Source organism: Vicia villosa, linkage group LG5 (genome assembly GCF_029867415.1).
Source record: "Vicia villosa cultivar HV-30 ecotype Madison, WI linkage group LG5, Vvil1.0, whole genome shotgun sequence".
Lineage (NCBI taxonomy): Eukaryota > Viridiplantae > Streptophyta > Magnoliopsida > Fabales > Fabaceae > Vicia > Vicia villosa.
The window spans coordinates 154,737,686-154,760,813 of record NC_081184.1 but is presented as its reverse complement, the minus strand read 5'-3'; the positions used below and the strand labels follow the sequence as shown (position 1 = coordinate 154,760,813).

Genomic DNA, 23,128 nt, shown 5'->3' with positions numbered 1-23,128 from the left:
AAACATATTATTTAGAAGGAAAAAAAAAATAAAGGCAATACATATAACCAGTATTAATTGCATAAATATTTTTCCTTTTTTTTTTGTTAACATACATGAACTAATTGAATATTTTATTAATATATTTTGTGAAACAATAAAAGTTAGTCAAAATAAAATAAAAAACATAAATATAAATACCGATCCAATGAAAATGCAGTATCCGTAATACTGAGTGAAAGGAAGCGTCAATACTCTCCACTCCAGCAAATATCCGATAGATATCATAGGATATGAATTGAAGCATAGAAATAAAACTAATTGGTTTGTATTTTAGCGTGAAATAAAACTAAAACCCTCTTTTCATTTCTCTACTTCACTCTCTCCGCCTAATCCTAAAACCTTATCTCTTCTTTTCTTCTCTTCATTCGCCATGGATTCTCAAACCCTATCTTCTTCTTCCCAATTTCACGAACCAAATAACCTACTTAACGGTGTTAACGGTCACGGTTCCGATTCCGATGACGGTTTCGTTAGCGGTGAAGACGAAGCTGAGCCTTCCACGCCCATTCTTGTTTACGATGCCAAATCCACCGTTCGAGAGAAAGAAGAAGAGTCTTTCGATCAAGAGTCGCCGAGGCCTATTGCTAAGGTGACCGCTGATGATGAAGACGAAGCGGAGGAGGAGGAGGAGGATTCGCTGGGTGTTGTCGGTTTGGAGAAAGGCGGTGGTGAGAAAGATGTTGAGGAAGAAGTGAAGGAGGATGAGGTTTTTGTGGAGGCTGATGATAAGGGTTTTGAGAGTGTGGATTCTGAAGGGGGTGAAGTTGTTGGAGAAGGAATTAATAACGGTTTACAGGAGAAAGGGGATGGTGGAACAGGAATTGAAGCTGTTCGTTCTGATTCTGTGGTTGTGGAGTCGGTTTCTGGTGATAATTCTGGTGTTGGTGTTGTTGAGAATGGTGATGGGGTTGTTGATGATGATGAGAAGTTTGCGAGTGGTGGGGATGTTGTTGTTGATAGCCTTCAAGTTAATCCTTTGGTCGATGGAGGTGTTGCTGTTGTTGGGGATGGAGTGAAAGATGAGGTTGTGGCTCCTGCTCCTGTTGTGAGTCTTGATAATAGTTTTGAAGCTATTGAGAAGGTTGGTAGTGAAAGTGTTGTTGATGAGGTTGGTAGTAAGGGTGATGAAGTGGCTGTTGTTGATGAAGTTGTTGGCGGGGATGTTGAGTCTAGGAAGGTTGTTGACAGTGGAGTTGAAATTGGAGTAGATGATAGTGTTGCACATGAGCAAGTGAGTGACATTGTTAATGAGAAGGCTGGTGATGTTTTTGTTGATGAGAATGTCGGTGGCGATGCCAAGCCTGATGAAGTTGTCGACATTGGAGTTGATGATGGTGTTGCACATAGGCAAGTGAGTGACATTCCTTCTTCTGAGAAGGGTGGAGAAATTTCAGAAGTTGTGACTCGGAGTTTGGAGCCTGCAGAAGATGAGATAAACATAGAGAGCCGTGCTGTTGCAGGAGAAGATGGGAGCAATGTTGTTGAGGTGGAAGGTGGGAGCCATGCTGGTAATGTTGTTGTTAAGGAAGAGGAAAGCAATGTTGTTGAGGTGGAAGATGAGAGCCATGTTGGTAATGTCGTTGAAAAGGAAGAGGAAAGCAATGTTGTTGAGGTGGAAGATGAGAGCCATGTTGGTAATGTTGTTGAAAAGGAAGAGGAAAGCAATGTTGTTGAGGTGGAAGGTGGGAGCCATGTTGGTAATGTTGTTGAAAAGGAAGAGGAAAGCAATGTTGTCGAGGTGGAAGGTGGGAGCCATGTTGATAATGTTGTTGAAAAGGAAGAGGAAAGCATTGTTGTCGAGGTGGAAGGTGGGAGCCATGTTGATCATGTTGTTGAAAAGGAAGAGGAAAGCAATGTTGTTGAGGTGGAAAATGAGAGACGTGTTGGTAATGCTGTTGAGGGGGAAACCGAGAGCAATGTTGACCGTGTTGCTGAGGTTGAAGATGAGACCCATCTTGATAATGCTGCTGTGGGGGAATCCAAGAGCAATTTTGATCGTGTTGTCGAGGTTGAAGATGAAACCCATTTTGATAATGCTGCTAAGGGGGAAGCTGAGAGCAATGTTGATCGTGTTGTCGAGGTTGAAGATAACACCCATTTTGATAATGTTGCCAAGGGGGAAGCCGAGAGCAATGTTGATCGTGTTGTCGAGGTTGAAGATGATACGCATTTTGCTACTGCTGTTGAGGAGGAAGCTGATAGCAATGTTGATCGTGTGATTGAGGTGGATGATAGTAGCAATGTTGAGGCTGCTGTTGATCATCATATTGACAGAGAGATTGATGACTCGGTGTCGGATACGAAGGATGAATCAATGATCTTTGGAGGCTCTGATTCTGCCAATAAATACTTGGAAGAATTGGAGAAGCAAATTAGGGCCAGTGAGAGTTCACAGGATGACAGAATTGATGGCCAGATTGTTAGCGACTCAGATGAAGAAGTTGTATCTGACGATGAAGGAGATAGCAAAGAGCTCTTTGATTCTGCTACTTTGGCTGCTCTCTTGAAAGCAGCATCTGAAGCGGGGGGAGAAGATGGTGGTGGTATCACCTTAACTGCTCAAGATGGATCTAGGCTTTTTTCTGTCGAGCGTCCTGCTGGTTTGGGACCATCTCTCCAGACAGGTAAACCTGCAGTACGTTCAATTCGTCCAAATCTTTTTGCTTCTTCCATGAGTAGAGCAGGTAATGTTGTTTCTGAATCCGATTTGAGTGAAGAAGATAAGAAGAAACTGGAGAAATTGCAGGAAATTAGGATAAAATTCCTAAGAATGATTCAGAGACTAGGTTTTACTACTGAAGAATCAATAGCAGCACAGGTGTTGTATCGTTTGACACTTGTTGCAGGGAGGCAAGCTGGTGAAATCTTCAGCCTAGATGCTGCAAAGGAGAGTGCTTCCCGGCTTGAAGCCGAGGAAAGAGACAATTTTGCATTTTCTTTAAATATATTGGTTCTTGGAAAAACTGGTGTGGGAAAGAGTGCTACTATTAATTCAATTTTCGGAGAAACCAAAACCAGCTTCAGTGCATATGGTCCTGCTACTACTTCTGTGACAGAAATTGTTGGAATGGTTGATGGAGTGAAAATAAGGGTCTTTGACACGCCAGGTTTGAAATCTTCTGCTTTTGAGCAAAGTTACAACAGAAAAGTTTTGTCTACGGTGAAGAAATTGACCAAAAATTCTCCTCCTGATATTGTTCTATATGTGGACCGCCTCGACCTGCAAACTAGAGATATGAATGATTTGCCCATGTTGAGATCAGTTACTAGTGCCCTCGGTCCAGCAATATGGCGTAATGTGATTGTCACTCTGACTCATGCTGCCTCTGCTCCTCCAGATGGGCCATCAGGTTCCCCACTAAGTTATGATGTATTTGTTGCTCAAAGATCTCATATTGTTCAACAAACCATTGGACAGGCAGTTGGCGACCTGCGTCTTATGAATCCAAATTTGATGAATCCAGTTTCACTAGTTGAAAACCATCCTTCTTGTCGAAAAAATAGAGATGGCCAGAAGGTGCTTCCTAATGGTCAAAGTTGGAGACCTCTGTTATTGCTTTTATGTTACTCAATGAAGATTCTCTCTGAGGCTACTAACACTTCAAAGGCTCAGGAAGCAGCTGATAACCGCAGGCTGTTTGGTTTTAGAAGCCGCGCCCCACCACTTCCATACTTGCTGTCTTGGTTGTTGCAGTCACGCGCCCACCCCAAACTCCCTGATCAAGGTGGGATTGATAACGGTGATTCTGATATTGAAATGGTTGACTTATCTGATTCTGATGGAGAGGAAGGTGAAGATGAATATGACCAGCTCCCACCATTTAAACCTCTAAAGAAGTCGCAGTTTGCTAAGCTTAATGGAGAGCAGAAAAAGGCATATCTTGAGGAATATGATTACCGAGTGAAACTTTTGCAGAAGAAGCAGTGGAGAGAGGAGTTGAAAAGGATGAGAGACATGAAGAAAAGAGGAGGTCAAAACTTTGAAAATGATAATGGCTACATGGAGGAAGATGAAGAGAATGGAAGTCCAGCTGCCGTGCAAGTTCCTCTGCCTGATATGGTGTTGCCACAGTCCTTTGATAGTGACAGTCCAGCCTATAGATACCGTTTCTTAGAACCAAATTCTCAGTTGCTGACAAGGCCGGTCTTAGACACTCATAGTTGGGACCACGATTGTGGTTACGACGGTGTGAACATTGAAAACAGCATGGCCATTATCAACAAGTTCCCGGCAGCAGTTACTGTTCAAGTAACAAAAGACAAGCAAGATTTTAGCATTCACTTGGATTCATCGGTTGCTGCCAAACATGGAGAAAATGGTTCAACCATGGCAGGCTTTGACATTCAGAACATTGGAAAGCAGCTGGCATACATTGTTAGAGGTGAGACCAAGTTCAAGAATTTCAAAAGAAATAAAACTGCCGCTGGGGTGTCTGTGACATTTTTGGGTGAAAATGTGTCCACCGGTGTGAAACTTGAAGATCAAATAGCACTGGGGAAACGACTGGTATTAGTGGGGAGCACCGGGACCGTGCGGTCTCAAAATGATTCTGCTTATGGTGCCAATGTTGAAGTGAGGCTTAGAGAGGCAGATTTTCCAGTTGGTCAGGATCAGTCTTCTTTGAGTCTTTCTCTGGTGCAGTGGAGAGGTGATTTAGCCTTGGGAGCCAATTTTCAGTCACAGATTTCTCTTGGACGAAGCTATAAGATGGCGGTTCGAGCTGGATTGAACAACAAGCTTAGCGGGCAGATCACTGTGAGGACAAGCAGTTCTGACCAACTTCAGATTGCCCTTATTGCAATTCTTCCAGTTGCCAGGGCTATCTACAAGAACTTTTGGCCTGGTGTTACTGAGAGCTATTCCCTCTATTAAGCTCTTTTTGCTAATCCTGCTAGTTAAGGAAGTAAACTATGAGGTAATAATGTGATGCTGCATCTTTTCATTAATTTCTTACATAATGTATTTTTGTAGTTTTGTCTGGACTGTCGAATCTTATGCTGTATTTTGTTTTTCACCTGAAAGTTGTACTGAAATTGAGATGGAACCTACAGGGAATTTATTCACAATTGTTTTCTTAAATTCTATTTGAATAATCCCAATGTCAGATTATGCTTATTCTGTCATCCCTGACATCTTTGTTCTTTCTACTTTACTGCTACAACTTCTGTTTATTGGTTGAATAGTAAAGCATGTCTGAAATAAAATCTTGGACTACTTTGCTGGGCAATACCTTAGTAATCAATATGCCAATATTCCTCCTCTTTCTTTATTTCTTGCACGTTTGCATTCTGTTGGCAACAATGTGTATTTTTTGCTTGCAGGTTTGAGTGAGGTGGTTTATGTGAATTAGGAAAATGCGGCTTTGGAATAGTGCTCCTTCCTTGTCAAAGTATTGATATCTTAGCAAATAAAGTGTTGAAATAGGAAATCATCTGTAGCAATGCTCAGGTTTGCTGAACTGAATGAAGAGTCTCAGAAAAAGGTGTTACAGTTCACAACTTGAAATTTTGATTGTAGTTTCACTCAATGACTATTCATAACATTGTAGTATGTTTTAATTTCCCTTGGTTTCAAAAACCTATTTGGCTCCTAGAATTGCGGAGTTCAATATTAGTATTAATCACAGTTCTCTTATTATTTGCACACATGATAAATTATCATTTCTCTATTAATGAATGGAAAAACTTTGGTTAAGTGTCCTAAGTTTCTGTTCCTACTGTCTCCCTCTAAATTAGGAGGTTGATAGTTTCCTCCCGATCATGCACCCCTTGAGATATGTTTGCAGGAAGTTATTAAACTATTAGTTTCTATAGTTCAAATTGCAGGTATTTTGCTTAATTTTTTTTGTCTCTTAGTTCACTTAATAAACTACCTAAGCGAAACTATTGTATAATATATTTTTAGTAACATAGTAGAAACAGTACAGTACGTATTGCAAGTTAAATCACCCTAATGTTTTGGGATTCAGATTCTCTAACTTTCTCCTCTCTAACTTTGTCTAACTTTAGGCATTTCTTGTAGAGAGAGAATTGAAAAACAGATAAAAAACGGAGGGAAAATAGAGGTGAGAGAGTGGATTGTTAGAGAGATATAGAGAGGAAGTCAGGGTGCAGTTCCCTCCACAAAGTCAGTGGATCCTATCCCAATGTTTCGGATTCAGATTCTCTAACTTTAACCTAATATCATTTTCTCTCTATTCTTAACTGTTGTTGATTCTGTTTTCTTATCTTGTCCTTTTAAAATATATACTGATGTATATATTTTCAGGAGTATGTAGAATCCAGCTTTATGTAGAATCCAGCTTAACCAAAAGACATGTCTCTAATTCATGTTTCACACACAAAAATAGATAAAAAAAAATGTTCTTCCTAATATGCATCTGGTATCGGGTTGGAATGAGTTTGGGTTATGCATGTAATAGTACCTCTGAATTTTTATTTTAATACACCACAAATAGTGTACAAACTTTTACATTTTTCACTTCTCAATTTGATATTTTATCACTTCATGTAATTATGAGGTGACATAACACAAATTTAATCTCATATCGTTTACTTAATCATAACAAATATTTAAAGAATCAAACCAGACTTTCAGTTATGCCATAATCCAAATGAACCAAATTATGGGTTTGGTGTACCAGTTTTGAATTTCAACATACAGTTTTAGGAGTAATCTTTTTCATCAAAATAAATTATTATTCTTTTTTATTTTAAAATACCTTTTTGACTTTTTAAACCATTTTTTCTTGGAAAACAATTTTTAATTATGTTTCCGACCTTATTTTTTACTTAACTTATTACTATTATTATTATAGAGATTAATTTGAATACACGGTCAGTGTAAAACAATTTTACACTGTCATCCAGAATGAAGCATTTTAACACATAAATATATAATTAACAATAAAAATAAATAAATTATAATTAAATCATTTTAATAACTACTTCCATAATTTTTTTCTTCTCATTTCTTAAAAAACTTCATTTTTTTTTAGCGCTCCAATTAATCTGATTATTCCAATTAATATTATTATAATGCTTAACACCATGAGCCATGAGATATGAAGTTCATTTTATTAGGGTAAAATATTGTATTTCATCTATGAAGTATTGTTTGTTAGAATCCATCATATTTTAGTCCATTTTGAGTGTATTCCAATTAATCTGATTATTCCAATTAATATTATTATAATGCTTAAAACTATGAGACATGAGATATGAAGTTCATTTTATTAGGGTAAAATATTGTATTTCATCTATGAAGTATTGTTTGTTAGAATCCATCATATTTTAGTCCATTTTGAGTGTGAGAATTTAGAGACTAATAAGAATTATTAAAATGGCTCGAGAGTTAAAATTAATTATAACTCTAGACTAAGAAGTAAAATCTAGTCTTGTGAAAAATATTTGTTTACATAATTATATTTATAATCTTTTTATAATGTTATTTTGATAAGGAACAACTTGTTTTACCTTTAAAATTAATTTTTATAAATAATTTTTTATAATTTTTTAAAAAAATATTACAAGTTTTTTAATATTTGTTTTTTAAAATTAAAAGATTAATTTTGACATGCTAAAAATTAAATATATATCATTGGAAATTAAAACATAGTTGAAATCACAATTTTTTTCAAAAAATTAGACAATTTTTCAACATACCTCATGCATCTCTCACGCACCATCGAACTGACTATTTTTCCCTCGTGCTTACATAGACGCATCTCCGGAAGCACTTTTTTTTGTTTAACGTTGCTTTGTTCCGTAGATGCATCTACGAAAGTCTTCCGTATGTGAATTTACGGAAACATTTGGTGTTATAACTCACGCCAGACTTTTTCCCTCACTCATTCTCTTCATTTCAAACTCAAACTCTCCTCATACTCTCTCAACTTCAAATCTCTTTCAAGTTCAACTTCAAATCTCTTGTCAACATCAACTTCAAACAAGTTCAAAGCGATATTTTAATCGGTAAGTTTTTCGAATTTTTAGTTAATTTAGAGTAGTTTTGAAATTGAATAGGAATGTGATATTTAGGAGTAGAAATGAATTAATAGGTTTAGAAATAGTTTTAGAGACAATGTAGGGTTTGTTTGACGTTTTAAACGAGCGATCAAGCAACAAAAAAAGAGTTTGTAGTGGCTGGATTGTCTGAGTTTCAGTTGCTTTCGTAGATCCATCTACGGAAGAGATGGACGCTGGGAGTTTTCATAGATCCATCTACGGAAACACCCAATGTATTGACAACTAACATGCTTCTGTAGGTCATCTACGGAAGTACCCAATGTTTTTAAAACTAACATGAAAAGAGTGTTTTTTTTTTAAAAAATTCTTATTTATTAATATTTCATTGTTCATGTACGGTTACCTATGCAGGCATTATCACTCACGGGCCAGATAGAGTTATACATGGGAGGACTGCCCAGCACGCATCTGTGCGTCGCGAACGGGCGCATGTTATATCTCAGGTGACTTATGGAGCTGTTGTTTCTCCTGATACACCCGCTCCAGCCGGGAATTCTACATCTATCTCAGTTTAGGGGGTCTCAGTTGTTGTTCCTGTTCATACACCCGCTACAACCGGACATTCTACAGTTGTCCCAGTTGAGGAGCCTTTTCCGTCTACAACTACTTCACGGAAACCCCAGGATGATGCAAAAGGTTCTTCATAGATGCCACCACCCCACAGACGTCGTCGTGACACTTCTTCTACTTCTACTCCTGTGCATGTAGCAGTGACGGGCGATGTAGGATTTGTTGTGCCACCTACGCAGGGACACGAGGATGAGCCGGTGCTGGAGCCTATTTGGTACCCTGGGGGTCTTGTAGATGCATCCCTTTTGACAGGGTATGATGAGCATGCAACTAGGCGTATATGGGATGGAGAGGTAAATTTTATTTGTTAATTAATTTTTATTTTCGTCAGTTCTGACCTTGCTTATTACTAACCGTTTAAATTATTTAAAAATTTCAGAGTAGGGATCCCCAGAGGTTCTGCATCCATGGGCGAAAGATTAAAAATCTCGCGCAGCCTAACGAGCCATGGTTTCATGAGGTACTAGAAGCTTCAGGCATGAGGGACCTCTGTATGCTCGGCTACGAAACTATACATAATAGTATGCTTGCGGCCTTTGCGGAGAGATGGCATCCTGAGACATCCTTATTTCATCTACTCCATAGTGAGATTACCATCATCCTAGATGATGTGGCATGCCTACTTCATCTACCTATCAGGGGTATCCTCCTTTGTCACAGTAGGCTAACGAACGCGAAAGCTCAAGATATGTTGATTGCTGAGTCGAGGGGTGATCCCGATGATGCCCTTGAGGAGGTGGAGAGGACACGAAGTGCTCACGTCAGGTTTAGATTCCTGCAGAGACATTATGATGCGATGCTTACTGCGGCACAACATGCTGAGGGGGGCGAGTTGGAGCAGGCTACACACAGAGAGCGGGCGCTGAGATGCTACTTCCTATATTTGATAGGCACTCATCTCTTTGTGGACACGAGCTCGTCGTACACAGACGTCGTCTACGTGACGTACTTATCAGATATGACACGTATTCATGAGTACAATTGGGGAGCGGTTGTACTAGCGTACATTTATCATAGACTTGGGGAGGAATGTCTGTGGAAGGCAAGGACAGTGGCGGGCAACTGTACTCTTTTGGTGGTAACAATCTTATACTCTTCTACTTTTTTATAGTTTTTTATCGTACTTTAAAATAACCGTGTTTTTTTCAGGGTTGGATACTACAGCACTTTCCATACATTATTGGTTGGGGAGAGGTAGAGGAGTACACAGAGGTCATGCCGCGTGCCAGTGCTTTCACCCGCCTTCGTAGGGGTGTTCGCGGTGCGGTTTGGGCGGTTTTGACGAAAAAAATCATTCTAACCGCAAGAGAGAAAATCGTGCGGTCTAGTTTGGTTCGGTTGGCTTTTAAAAAAAATCCGAACCAAACCAAACCAAACTTATGCGGTTTGGTTCGGTTTTTTACAAATATTTTATTGATTCATACATATACATATAGATGACAACATAAATTTGTATTTAGACATTCATACACTTTCAAATAACAACAAAACTCGTCATATTTTGACAACAACTTTCTAATTAATATGTAAAAATTAAATTAGACAAAAGTGGAATAATAAACATAAAATAATAATATAAAATAATATAAAAATTATTAGAATGAAACAATAAAATAGAAGAGACGAGAGATTAGTGAAGGTGAAAAACAAAAAACAAAAGAGTTGAGAGATTAGAGAAGCTGAGTGATAAAAACGAAACTGAAATAGAGAACATTTGCATAAAAATGAGAAGGTGAAAAAGAAAGTATATAAGAGAGTAGAGATTATAAAAAAAGAGGGAAGATGTATGTGGCAAAAAAGGCGCGATAATGCTATTAGATATTTGAGAAGATTGGGACTAAAATCATATGTGTAAGGATGATAAAATTGTTCGTAATTATAAGGCTAAAGTGTAATAGATTTAAGTTTGGGTTGGATGTGAGTTAAGTAAAAGTTAGGTTGTAACATAATGCGGTTTGATTCGGTTTGGTTCGATTTACAAACTACAAACCGTAAACCGAACCGAACCGTACGGTTTTGTTAAAAGATGACCCAAACTAATCTGAACCAAATGCGGTTTTTTGCGGTTTCGGTTTGGTTTGGTTTGGTTTGCGGTTTTCTATTGGGTTGGTTTGGTTTTGAACACCCCTACGCCTTCGAGGGAACCAGATGTCGGATCCCTACAAGCGCGCTCTTGACCGCATAGCCGCGGAGGACATCAGGTACTGCTGCTATGATGTACTCGACACTTTGACTTTCATTATTTATATATTGTATTTTTATTGGTCTATGTACTATTGTCTTTTAAATGCATTACTGTTTAAATAACTCTCAACTGGAGAGAGTAAAATATGGCAGACATGCCATAAAATTAATGTCAAAGAAGCGAGTGTGATGATTTCAAAAAATTGAGTGATCTACAATATTAAAAAAAAATTAAAAAATAGAATAATGTTTCATAGATGGATCTGCGGAAGTACCTTTGTTTGAAAAACATTAGGTGCTTCTGTAGATGCATCTGAGGAAGTATTGATAAATTAAATATAAGGTGAAATTAACTGTTTCTTCTTTTGTTTTATACGGAATCAAGTTTTTTTTAAATATGGAGTGCTTCCGGATCTACGGAAACATAGGGCAAAAATGGAAATTTGCGTGGTGTATAAGGTATGTTTGGGGTGCGTTCAGAATCTTTCAATAACTATATCTCAAAAATAATTTTTATGAAAAGCCATTTGAAATCACAGTTTTTTTAATAATTTAATATCTAATTTTTTTTTATAAAATGATGAAATAACTAAAATAACATTTTAAAAATAACTATTTAACTTAAATTTAATTTAAAAATTTTATGAATTTTTTAATGCAAATTTTGTTTACACAAAAATATATAATACTATAAAAATCACTTATAAAAAACAAAACAAACGGATCATAAATCTAATAGATTTAATTGAGATGTGTTGATGTGGATGAAATAATCAAAATTATTTCACTTAGCAACTGCTAAAAGTATTCTAAGGTATCTCACTTAGCAATTGCTAAAGAGGATTCTAAGAGTGTGTTTGGATGAGGTAATTAAAATTTTAAAGGAATTTAAAATTCAAAGCAATTCAAATGATTCAATTGAAATCCATTCATTTTAAATTATTTTGTTTGGATGGAGTATTAAGGTAATTCATTGTTAGAGTTTTGAGGTCTTTTTTATAAAATATATTTTTTTTGGGCCAAATTAAAAAATTGAAAAGTAGGGACGAAATTATAATTTTAAAAATTTTGAAGGACCTAATTGTAAATTTTAAAAATTATTAAGGACTAATTTGCAATTTTTTAAAAAATTTAGGGTCAATTTTGTAATTTTGGAAAATATGAGGACCGATTTGCAAAATTTGAAGAAATAATAGTAACAAATACATTTTATGGAGTATGAAGGAATTACAAATTCTTTGATTTTTGGTGTCATTTCAAAATGATTAAATTTAACTTAGATAAAATACTCCATAAATTTCTATCATTTTAACAATTCTTCATTTTTTTATCCAAATAATAAATTTTGTGCAAATCATTTTAAATTCCCTCAAAACATTACATTACCTCATTAAAATTACCTCATTAAAATGCTTCATTCAAACACTCTCTAAGGTTTTTGTAAAGGAAATTGTGTATCATGGTGTTCTACTTTCTATACCATGATAATAATAAAAAGAGCTATGCTATGCTTACTCTCTTTTCCTATACACCGTAGCTTACACCGTAAAAATTAACAAAAGAAAAATTTCCTTGCACAGAAATCGAGACAAAATAAGTCATAAAATAATAGAATGTATGTATTATATGTATAATTATACGATGTTAGTGTAAAAAAGAGTGTAAGCTTATCATTTCCCTAATAAAAATGATCCCATTGTGTTTGGCTACACTGACAATAACTAGAGTGGTGATCAATTCAAGACAAAAGGAACAGCCTTACATGATACATGTTCATATTTGATATTAGTTGTATTATCACAGTTCTCATTGCATCTTTCAACATGTGAAATTGAGTATGTTGGAGCATCACTTAAAACATATCAAAGCCTATGTTTATAAATGCTCATGAAGGAACTTAAATTGAATATAAGTAAGGTAAAGGAGCTACATGTTGACAACATGTCACTAATAACAGCCAATCACTCAGTAGCACATGATAAAAGGAAATGTATAGAGATGAAATGTCACTTTCTTCATAATCAAGTAACCAAAGAGAAATTGAAACTTGACTACAAAACTAAGAACCAATTGACTGACTTGATAACAAAAGAATTCAAGAGGAGCAGGTTTAAAGACCTAATGAACAAAATATGAATGTGGTCTTTGGGTATGCTTTAAAAAAATTATTTTTTTTTAAGAAAAAGGATTTTATGAAACCATTTTATAAAATTTTATAAGCTTTTTATATTTATTTTTTTAAAATTGAAAGATTATTTTTGACAATCTATAACATAAACTTACATTATAGAAGTTAAAACATAGTTGAAATCGTAATTTTTTCAAAAAAACTATATTTCAAAAATATTTTTGTGAAAAACTATTTGAAATAGCTTTAAAATTAAGTGATTTTATGAAATTTTTATATCCAAATAAAATTTCAATAAAATGATGAAATATCTAAAATAACATTTAAAAAATAACTATTCATACCAAATTTTTATTTGAAAAATTTGTGAAAAGTTTCTTTTATAATTTTTTTTATATAAATTTATGTAACACTAAAATAATCATTTAAAAAAAAAACAAAACAACCTAGCTATAATACGTGGTGTATAATATGTAATTCGAAAACTAGTTTATGAAAACCAAATTATAGAAAACAATAAATAAAAAAAGAGTAGTGAAGTGTAATTTAGTCATTCAGCAGTGATGTCAGCAAAATGGAAGGTGCGAATAGTACTAACAACAGAATATATTGGTCTTTTTTACCCAATAAGCCCAATTTAACTTCTGTTGACTGTTGTTCATTTTTGTGAAAAGGGTAAAGAAGAAAAAACCGTTTCATTCCGTCACGGTTGCGGAAATGTCAGAGAAAGAATCAGAATCGGAATCGATGAAATTGAGCTCCGAAGAGCTTTCGAGTGAGTTCAAAACCCTCGTTAGTTCCGATGATCTTCGTTCCCTTAACCATTTACAACACACCATGTACGTTCCTCTTTCAATTTCCCTTTCTTTTTCCATACATTCTAATCAAAAAATTATACTGAATTTCGGAGTATTGAATCTCAGATTGGGAAGATTGCAAGATAGCAATGCAGTGTTATCTCATTTCAATGATTTCTCTCAACACTGTTTCACTGAGATTTCCGGTGATATGGCCAGAAATACTCGTGTATTGAAGTCTATCAAATCTGACCTTGATTATATTTTTCTCAAACTAAGGTATTGTTATTATTATTATTTGATCTTTGATTTGATTTAAATGGTAACTCTTCATAGAGACTTGTCATCTAATTTTCTAAGTAAAAAGGGGGTAATGTAATGCTATTGTTTAGCAAAATATAGTTTGGTCTACCTCTTAGTGAATTGGAATCTTGTAAGGTTACAAAGTTATCTCTGGTGATGACAATGAAAGGTTGACGTTGGGAAATAACAAGGGCATCTGGTGCTAGAGAAGTTAGTGAACACTAGAGTCTAGAAGTAATACTAAGTGTTGAAGATGAAGTTGTCTTTGGTGATAACAGATTGACGTGAAGGATTTTCTTTGAGGTAACAAAGGCAATTGTTGCTAGAGAAGGAAGTAAACACTGGAAACAAGCCAAGTGATGCTGTCTTTGATGGTGATGATGGCAAGATTTAAATTGGGGTAACAAGAGTATGTGGTAGTAGAGAAGCATGTAAACAGTAGAAGAGAAGACAAAAGGGCTTGTGCTAGAAAATCAGTAGCAAAAACCTCAATGTGACTTCTTACTGATCGAAGAGACAGAAGTGGTGGCAAGTACGGAACTCAGTCTCAGATGTTGATGCCATGGGTGGCCTTCAGGAGATGCAAGACTGTTTGTTTTTTTGGGCCATCTCGCCTGTTTTTTATTGTGAACTACAATATTTGATAAACCTGATTGATAATGATTGATGAAGTGAGAGAGCAAACAAACAGTAGAAGTAAAGAGTTTGACTAATATAAAAGCTCCTAGTGCCGATGGGCTAATGAACCAGCAAGAGATACTAGACAACTCTAGAGTTGCTACGTTAATGTCTAATGGAGAAGTTGGAGGTGGAAGAAGAATTGAAATTGAATCAAGTTATGAGCTAAATGATATTAATGTGGTGGAACTTAGAAGTGAAGATGAGACGGATGAGATTTAGTCATTTTGCTTACGTTTAGAATTTGGTTTAGTCATTTTGAGCACATTTATAATTTGATTTTGATGGGAACTTATATTGTGGTGGTGTTGGAATTTATGCATGTTGTTGCAACTTCTGTTTTTAAGGCAATTTGTTTGTTGTTGGAACTTATTTTAAGTATTCATGTATTCATGTTAAATATTTACCTTAGTTTTTAAAGCTCGCAATAGCGGTCATCCTGCTATCCGCTATGCCGCTATAGCATTTTGGGGGTCCGGCGCTACTCGCCGCTATCTGTGATTAAACAACCTAGGGGAGAGTAAGGCTAAAATTGCACTATACAATACAGAACCTTCTATATATGTTTAGCTTAATTATAACTTTATTTATATCTGCTTTCCATTTATTTACATTATGAGTTCAAAAGCTAAAACTTCAATAAACTTTGCCTTTTGCAGAAACATGAAGACGAAACTTACGACAACTTATCCTGAAGCATTTCCTGAAGATTCAATGAGCAAAGTGATTGATAGGAGACCAGATCTGGAAATGCCTAAATAGCTAATGATGTTATTGAACACAAACTTCTGAGCAAGTTATACAAACTTATTTATGTATTTGATATTCTTGCAAGTTAAAATGATAACATATTCAAGTATTGTTTTCTTGTAAAAAGTAAAGTGTCCATGCATTGGTTTTCATTGTTATAGCCATTTCTTAATCATATTCACCAAAAACTGAATGCCCTTGTTCCTCAGTGCTGATCAATTTTAATGCATTTTGTCTAATGGAAAACGTTATTTCAGGAGGAACTGCATGGATGAGTAAGGAAGAACGACCAGGGTGACCTAGGAGAAAAACTTCTGGCATAAGTTGATTTAAGGCTGCTTATGCGTAGCGGGGACGTTTAGCTTTCATGGGTCTTAAATTTATGTAGCACATAATGCGGACACTAGTTCATAAATGTATACCACAATAGACAGATTTAAATTATCAGAGTTGGTGAGTTTTTTATTTAATAGTAAATTATTGAACGGCCAAAATTATTGCGCTTTCCCCTTCTACATCCTTGGCTCCAATCTACCGGTCAAATTTTATTCCTCAAGAAAAAAGGTAACTATGAACAAGTAGCTAATGAACGATTCAACAGCCCAGAACTAGCTTAGAAATTTGAAAAACATCACAAACACAAGACGGAACCTGCCCTCACTAATCAATTGAGGAGGAATTGTTAAGGAATCTCTCATAACTGAATCTTCATACACCGCAATTTCTAGTTCCCCTCTAGTTTCCTTTGAAGGATATGATTCAGTGATTTCTTTTTAATGCAGTAGCAGAATCGTCAGCCGACTCTCCCTCTACCAAACATCATTAATATAATATATATGCACTGACAATGAAAGGCTAATTAATTAAAAATAGTAAAATACTAGAACTAAATATGGTGAACTTCATAGCCAGAAAAACACCCGATTACATAATAGATTGTCCATTATATTTTTCTTGGTAGGCGCAATTCAATCATCAAAATTTAATTTAACCAGACTTAAAAAAACTTAAAGCAAACTATATTTCAAGTATTTTCCACCTTGCATCTACCCCTTGCTACTCGCCAACAAAGTAAAAGACAAGAAACCGAGCATCCAAGTAAAAAAAAAAAGGAAAGAAAAAAAGCGAACAAAAACATATAAGAATCTTAAGCAGAAACCCTAAAACCCAAAAAAACCCTAGGAGAAAAAACCTGTTAGGAACTAACCACCGTAAACAAAACGCAATTACATGGGGCTGGTGCTAGCATTCTATCAACTACCTCCGCTCAGCCTATCTCAATGTACAGATCTCACTAATCACCAATCATCTTCACACAGCAGGAGAAGGCGAGACGGATCCAATCAGGCGGAACCAAGTTGCTGAGTTTTAGTATTGCAAAGGATGAACATATATGCCATTAAACTCAATCACCGCCTCTTTGGAAGCAGTAGAGTACTTAGCAACCATTAGCAACCCCGTTCGGTACGATTTTACTCTCAGATACAACTGGCTTAGCACCCTTCGGGGCATCTCCAGTTTTGGCAACAGCTCCATTCTCAGAAAGTGTGTGGTTTTCAGTGTCCTTCACAGCAATGGTAGACGATTCCTTGAGCAACTCCGAGGTAACTTCAGATTTTTGAGTATTTATTTCACCATTCACCTCTACCTTTTCCTCCGTTGGCTTCCCTTCCCAAACCTGCATCAGAAAGTAAAATAAAATTAAAAATCTATCAGTAAGACAATAAACCCGTATAAAATAAAAACATGAGCAACTAGAGTGATAGAAAGACTTGCCTGCTTTGGGAATTGCTGCTTTGCTTTCTTCTCCAAAATAGTCTTCTGGCGGCCCTCATAGAAACCAAAATCATCCAGAATGCATGTCTTGCTAGAATATTCCTTGAAAAGCTTGATCAACTTCAGACCTGGCTCCAATAGTACCTACAATTACAAAATTGATTGATCAGATGAGAACCCACTATTACAACCAATTGACAACTACATGAGCAAAAACTCAATTACCTCCTGAGTATCCCTACTGTTTGTGACAGGTTTGTTTTCATTGTTCTGCAATGTAATGTGTCTCAGCACATTGTTAGGAACATCCTTGACAATGTGCCACTTCAAAGGAAAACAACCATTCCACTTATCTTGCTGCCAGTATTCCAAACTTTTGTTAAAATCAACAGGACCAATCATCTCTGCAAGCCCAACAAACTGACCACTTGTATTAACCTGCAAATGAGTTTCATGTGAGCAAACTATACCAATAAAACAAAGGAAAACATAATTTGCAACGGACCTAGATGCTTACTGAGAACAAAAGGAAAATAGGGCAGCCACCAGGTTTCTGCTGAGCCTCTTGGTAAGCACCATCAAGCTTCTTGTTACCGTTTTGTGTGCTGGCCCATACATTATACTTGATGCTTTTGTGAATGTCATCCTCACTATAAGACTTGATGACAAAAAATTTAGCATCAGTGTATTCTTCTGGAAAATCAGACTTGTTGTATTGCTCACGGTCTGGAATATTAGAAGTCTTCTCCTTCTCTTCATCGGCACTAACTGGCAAATTCTGCCCTTTCACAGCAAGAACAGTCGGTGCAAAAACCTTTTGGTTCTTGCCACCCTTGGCCCTAGGTCCCCTGTTCAGTTCATTCAAACCATCGGTGTTCTCATTGCCATACCCAAAGTAACCACCATTTCTTCCTCTTGTTTTGTACTTGTTGTCAACAGCAAGCCAGGCTCGCCCGTTTGTACGAGAATCATACCCATGTGCTCCATAACCCATACCTGATCTAGCTGTGTTGCCATACTGCCCATATAACTTGTTTGGATACATTCTACTCATGAACCCAGGGTTGGCTCCCATGGCAGGAATTGGTCTAGGATGATGCAAACCCTATGGAAAAGAAAGGTTTCCGAATAATATTAATAAAATTAAATAAATAAATAAAACGACGGTAGATTTTCGCAGATAGTAAAATTGAAATTGAAACTTAAATACAAGCAAGAATTATTTTGCTATCAAGGCCTTATAAAATGCAAAACAAAATGCTTAAAAATGCTTTGCATACCATATATTGAGAATTGGGGCGGTAAGTTTGGTTCCTTGAAGCAGTACCATTGTTGCCACTTGATATTGAGGATGAGATCGCAGTGCTAGTTACAGGTCTTGGCTGCCCATCTGAAAATATTGGGGCATCTAGCCATGGGACAGGTGAGCGAGCTCCGTCAAAACCAAATCTGGGATCCTGATAACCAGAAGTAGTGCGACCTGTCAAAACAAACTATGTTTTATACAGTATTCAACAGATAGTATAATTTTAATAAGATTGTTTAACAGAGGTATCAAAACCCTTACCTTTAGCACTTCCATTTGAAACAGCATTGGAATTTCCATTTGCAGTATCCACAGAAAGAGGCTTCTGATCAGCAGCTACAGAGGTGGAAATTTCACCCTGGGGATGGACAGCAGGAGTAGGTGTGAATGGCCCACTGGTTGGAGTCAAGGGCTGAAAATAAGGGGGATACTGATAGTGTTGAGGCCCGTATAACTGACCGTCATTTCCCATGGTTGGGACTGGAGAACCAGCAGGAGAGTAGGGTGCGTAGGGTGCATATCCATATCCATGGTGATAAACTAGAGAACCATTATCCCCGTAGACTCCCTGAAAATACAGGGACTAATTAATAAAAAAATTAAAATCAAGAAACAGAATTTCATACTTGACTTCATTAGAAGGAAAAACATACTTACAGAAGTCAAATCAACTCCATCGGGACTCATGTATCGAGAAAAATCTTCCCACTCAAAATTACCAGTACCTTCATAACCTAAAAGAAGCTCTATATCAGATCACAAAAAATGAATATTGATTAGACACAGATCAATTTAATATTTGCATACACTTACCACCATAATAAAAGGCGGTAGATGGGTAGCCATTTGGGAGATAGCACATGGCGGGATCCATAAATTCCGGCAACACAGGCGTTAGGGACCTTTCATAAGATGGGATCTGACCATTCAGAGCATTTCCATTCTCAACTGATCCATATTGATTACCTGTAGCCTGCAAAAAAATTGAAATTTTGAATCAGCACAAGAGAATCCAAATTCAGTCATCACTTATTAATCTCACTAAAAACAAATAAAAAAAAAGAAAAATATGACATTTCATCCTCTGATGCTACTCTAATAACATATGAATGAATTAACTACAGCAACAATAAAAACCCAAAATTATTACCTTCTTGTTTGGCTCGGGAATTTCAACGGACTTGGGCTGAGGTTCTAATGTGAACTTCTGCATCAATTCAACTGCTTCTGTGAATACAATAAAGTGAAGGAACAAGCAAAAACTCGCAAATTCGAATTTCAACTAACACCACAAAATTCAAAACTTTGATTCAACTCGATAAAATCAACTTCAACAAAAAATCAAGTAAAAAAAAAACAGTCCGATCCAATCAACAGTTCACAAAAACAGATCAAGAAATGAAAAATACAGCAAATAATTTAAACAGCTACAAAGGATACGATCCGCGGAATTTGCAACGGCAGCCATATTCAAATCGATAAAACGAGATCTCGTTCTTTCTTCTGAACAAAAAAAAAATCACGAAACAGAAACCCCCAAAACGAATCTGAATCTGAATCGAGATACAAAGGGTTTAAGCCCCAAATCGAAGATTTGAGAAACCCTAGAGTGATAGAGAGAGAAGATGGATAGAGAGAGAGAGAACGAGTCTCGCAGCCGCCAAGGGTTTGGGTTTTTGGGGAGAGAGGGTTTTGTTTCACCAAAAGCAGTGATTCAAATAGCACCACCTACACTCTCTTTTCTCACTGTCTTTGTCTCACCCGCGGGTTACGCTGTGATCTCATTGTTATTTTCTGATTGGTTGATATTAACACGTGGTGAATTATGATTGGTTTTGTTTTTAAATGGAAATTTAATTAATAATTTCTCATTGGTCTGTTGTTGTGTATTTGTTGAGGAGGCGTGTGAGTTTAGCGTAGCTCGGTTTGAATCTTGAAGATGCATTGTTTGGGAAACCCTAATTAGAAAATGACACGAATGTCCTCGTCCAGCTGGATTTGCGGTAGCCTTTTCTTCGGTTTTTTCTTTGGGCGCCTTCTGTCATGTGCTCAACCACATATATCATGCGTTTCTTCATTTATTTGGACTCATTGAATTTGAATTGCATGAAAATAAAATATCTTAGACTTCTTTGTAATAACATGCAAATGAGAGATATGTCACCCTTAGCGAATGAGTTTATAAAATAATTAATGAGTTTATAACAAATAATTAATGAGATAAATATATTAAAGTTAAATTATATGACAAAAATTGAATAAATCTACTAATATAAAACTTGAGAACACTAATTTGTGTGTGGATGGGATTAACATGTCTTTCTTAACTTAAGAATATTAATCTTGTGTTGTGTAAAGATGGATTAACATGTCTTTCTTTGGCGTTTGGTACTAGGCTGCACATGACCGTTTGCCAATCGATTTTACCTTAGAAAGGTTTTGGGTCAATGGACTTAATTCCTCTACTGGATTATTCTCTCTATGATGAGTCGCAGGATTCGACCCCCTGTAATTTTTTGCATCTGGAGTTTCGTTCAGACCATAAGTGAACATTTCATCGAATTACCACCTTTCCTTGTGTCGAGGTGAGTTGCTTGGGTTTTCGGCAACAGGTTCCATGCACATCAGCACCAATGTCTTGTACAGGTCGACCTTAAGTTTGTGTCACGGCAGCTACAAGGTATTGTACGCTTTTGGTGTGCAAATCCTCTAGTAGTTGCTTGACTTCATCATCAAAACTGAGCAACTACTAGTTGGCTTGCATATTCATTATTCATAAGATTTGTCATATTGGATGTCTTGATTATACATGCGAGCATATAGATCAACATCCACATCCCGTGAAAGAGTCGACACTTACTGACAAGTGTATAATTTTGCATATTCCATTATAGCAATGAGCACAACACTAATGAGTGTGATCATTTGAAGGATTTAATCGAGGAGTTAATTAAAAATGAATACTTAGTTGATGTGTCAATTGTTGCTTGTCTATTTGTGTCACATGCAAGTATACACGTATGTTTAATTGCAACAAGTGATAAAGATAAGAGTATCGTACCCACATGGAGTGAAATTGTTACTTAGATTGATTTTGCAAATAATTATCCTTGAGATTACGCATAAGCAAAGAGAGAAATAATAGTTGATGTATTAAGTTCAATGTTCAAGTAAAACAGAACTTAAAACAATGCAAGTTGATAGTGGAAATATATCAAAAGTGATTGAGTTAAGTTATGATCCATTAATAACATAGAGGTAAATATGTGTTATGATGAGTTGTGTCGTGACTGGCGAGGTCGGAATAATCTTATGGTGTATTTTTACAACATCAAAGCATGCATAAAAGGGCAACGGAACAAATCTCTAAGTCTCACTTATAGCCATAACATACGTCTGTTTTTGTTCTGAAATCCTCAATAGTTACAGCTCCTTGTCTCTAAGTGAGCTAGGTGAGTGAATATCTCTATCAATCTCGTTTTAACCATTTTTTTATGAAATCCACTTATTGTTATCTATTCCTAAGTTGATCATTCAATGAAGTGGATTTATAACCTGGTTAACACATAATAAAACATGTCATTAAACCACATGTCATTTAACATAAAAAACAACTTAATATTAACTTCACATTGCTCAACTACAAAAAGTTTAGCTCATAATTAACTTAGTACAAACTACAAGCATAGTTCTCAGAAGGAACATCCTTACACAAATAATGAAAAAAAGACATAAATCTAAGAGAGACTTAAGAACTTCTTGAGATGGATAATCTTAAAGAGGTGACTCCAATCGCACATGAGTTCAGCAGCTGGTACATGATTGGGTGAGAAGAAGAAAAACTCTTTTTTGCGCTCCATTTTTCTCACACGTAGTATCTTCTGTATTTTTTATTGGAGTTGTTGAACTCCTTTCTCATTCTCCTCGAGGTCTTATATATAGTCTTTCACTAGGGTTTCTTGTGATGTCTTCGATCATAGGTCTAATATGAGGAAATCACATCAAGCCCGTGTAATAATTAACATCATTTCCTCGTTCTTCTGCTTTGCCAACAAGGTATCATGTACGAGGGAACATTGGTGGGGGACAAGGTGTATTGTGGCAGACTGCCCTATAAGCGCAAGCGGCTCTGCACAATGCACATATTACTATTGTACTATTATTTGTCTTCTAGTGCCTCTAAGCCTTATCCTTTTGATTCAAATGGGTTTTCTTCTTCGCACAACAAATATTCCCTTTATTGTTGCCATCCTTCCATGTTTGCCCTAGAAACCAGCTGACTTCATCACTCTTTCCTCTCTTGCTAAGTCCAACTATTGCTTCAGTTTGTGTTCCTCGTTATATACCACAACAGTCTTGCCTCAGCTCGACAAAGTTAACCTTAAATTAAGCAAAAACACGTCAAGACAACAAAAGGGAGCATCTATCGTGCTCCAAGCTAATTCTTCTAAAAACAACTAAAATGCGGTAAAACAAAAATTAAAAAGCAGTTAACTACTAATAACTAAAAAGATTAAAGCATGTATTAACTCACGAAATATGGGTTAACACGCCCCTAATCTTGAA

General features: G+C 36.2%; 4 protein-coding genes across 5 annotated transcripts; 3 read left to right on the top strand and 1 right to left on the bottom strand.

The window, feature by feature from the left end:
• Nucleotides 1-230: 230 nt before the first annotated feature.
• On the top strand, nt 231-5,688 carry LOC131603335 (translocase of chloroplast 159, chloroplastic-like). Its single transcript, XM_058875628.1, has 2 exons — nt 231-4,958; nt 5,365-5,688. The coding sequence occupies exon 1, from the start codon at nt 413-415 to the stop codon at nt 4,913-4,915; it is 4,503 nt and encodes a 1,500-aa protein (XP_058731611.1). The 5' UTR covers nt 231-412; the 3' UTR covers nt 4,916-4,958; nt 5,365-5,688.
• Nucleotides 5,689-8,717: 3,029 nt separating this feature from the next.
• LOC131605786 (protein MAIN-LIKE 1-like) lies at nt 8,718-9,890 on the top strand. Its single transcript, XM_058878095.1, has 3 exons — nt 8,718-8,933; nt 9,020-9,704; nt 9,790-9,890. Exons 1-3 carry the CDS (start codon nt 8,718-8,720, stop codon nt 9,888-9,890), a joined length of 1,002 nt encoding a protein of 333 aa, XP_058734078.1.
• A 3,734-nt stretch (nt 9,891-13,624) lies between these two features.
• On the top strand, nt 13,625-16,615 carry LOC131603334 (kxDL motif-containing protein LO9-177). Of its 2 annotated transcripts, none has more exons than XM_058875627.1 (4): nt 13,625-13,791; nt 13,876-14,028; nt 15,390-15,522; nt 15,738-16,615. In XM_058875627.1, the coding sequence occupies exons 1-3, from the start codon at nt 13,670-13,672 to the stop codon at nt 15,490-15,492; spliced, it is 378 nt and encodes a 125-aa protein (XP_058731610.1). In that variant the 5' UTR covers nt 13,625-13,669; the 3' UTR covers nt 15,493-15,522; nt 15,738-16,615. The 2 variants fall into 2 exon arrangements, with proteins under 2 accessions (XP_058731610.1, XP_058731609.1); XM_058875626.1 differs by having other exon boundaries at nt 13,626-13,791; nt 15,390-15,526.
• On the bottom strand, nt 16,362-20,265 carry LOC131603333 (YTH domain-containing protein ECT4). Its single transcript, XM_058875625.1, has 10 exons — nt 20,003-20,265; nt 19,713-19,789; nt 19,376-19,535; nt 19,220-19,296; nt 18,824-19,130; nt 18,537-18,736; nt 17,774-18,361; nt 17,482-17,694; nt 17,257-17,400; nt 16,362-17,158 (listed from the first exon to the last, which is right to left on the bottom strand). The coding sequence occupies exons 1-10, from the start codon at nt 20,028-20,030 to the stop codon at nt 16,919-16,921; spliced, it is 2,034 nt and encodes a 677-aa protein (XP_058731608.1). The 5' UTR covers nt 20,031-20,265; the 3' UTR covers nt 16,362-16,918.
• Nucleotides 20,266-23,128: the final 2,863 nt, after the last annotated feature.

Coding starts and splice junctions, on each gene's coding strand:
- LOC131603335 (XM_058875628.1), top strand. CDS start 413: ATGGATTCTCAAACCCTATCTTCTTCTTCCCAATTTCACGAACCAAAT.
- LOC131605786 (XM_058878095.1), top strand. CDS start 8,718: ATGCCACCACCCCACAGACGTCGTCGTGACACTTCTTCTACTTCTACT. Junction 8,934..9,019: donor GGCGTATATGGGATGGAGAG/GTAAATTTTATT, acceptor TAAAAATTTCAG/AGTAGGGATCCCCAGAGGTT. Junction 9,705..9,789: donor AAGGACAGTGGCGGGCAACT/GTACTCTTTTGG, acceptor TGTTTTTTTCAG/GGTTGGATACTACAGCACTT.
- LOC131603334 (XM_058875627.1), top strand. CDS start 13,670: ATGTCAGAGAAAGAATCAGAATCGGAATCGATGAAATTGAGCTCCGAA. Junction 13,792..13,875: donor AACCATTTACAACACACCAT/GTACGTTCCTCT, acceptor ATTGAATCTCAG/ATTGGGAAGATTGCAAGATA. Junction 14,029..15,389: donor TATATTTTTCTCAAACTAAG/GTATTGTTATTA, acceptor TGCCTTTTGCAG/AAACATGAAGACGAAACTTA.
- LOC131603333 (XM_058875625.1), bottom strand. CDS start 20,030: ATGGCTGCCGTTGCAAATTCCGCGGATC. Junction 19,131..19,219: donor ATGGAGTTGATTTGACTTCT/GTAAGTATGTTT, acceptor CTGTATTTTCAG/GGAGTCTACGGGGATAATGG. Junction 17,401..17,481: donor ACAGTAGGGATACTCAGGAG/GTAATTGAGTTT, acceptor TTGTAATTGTAG/GTACTATTGGAGCCAGGTCT.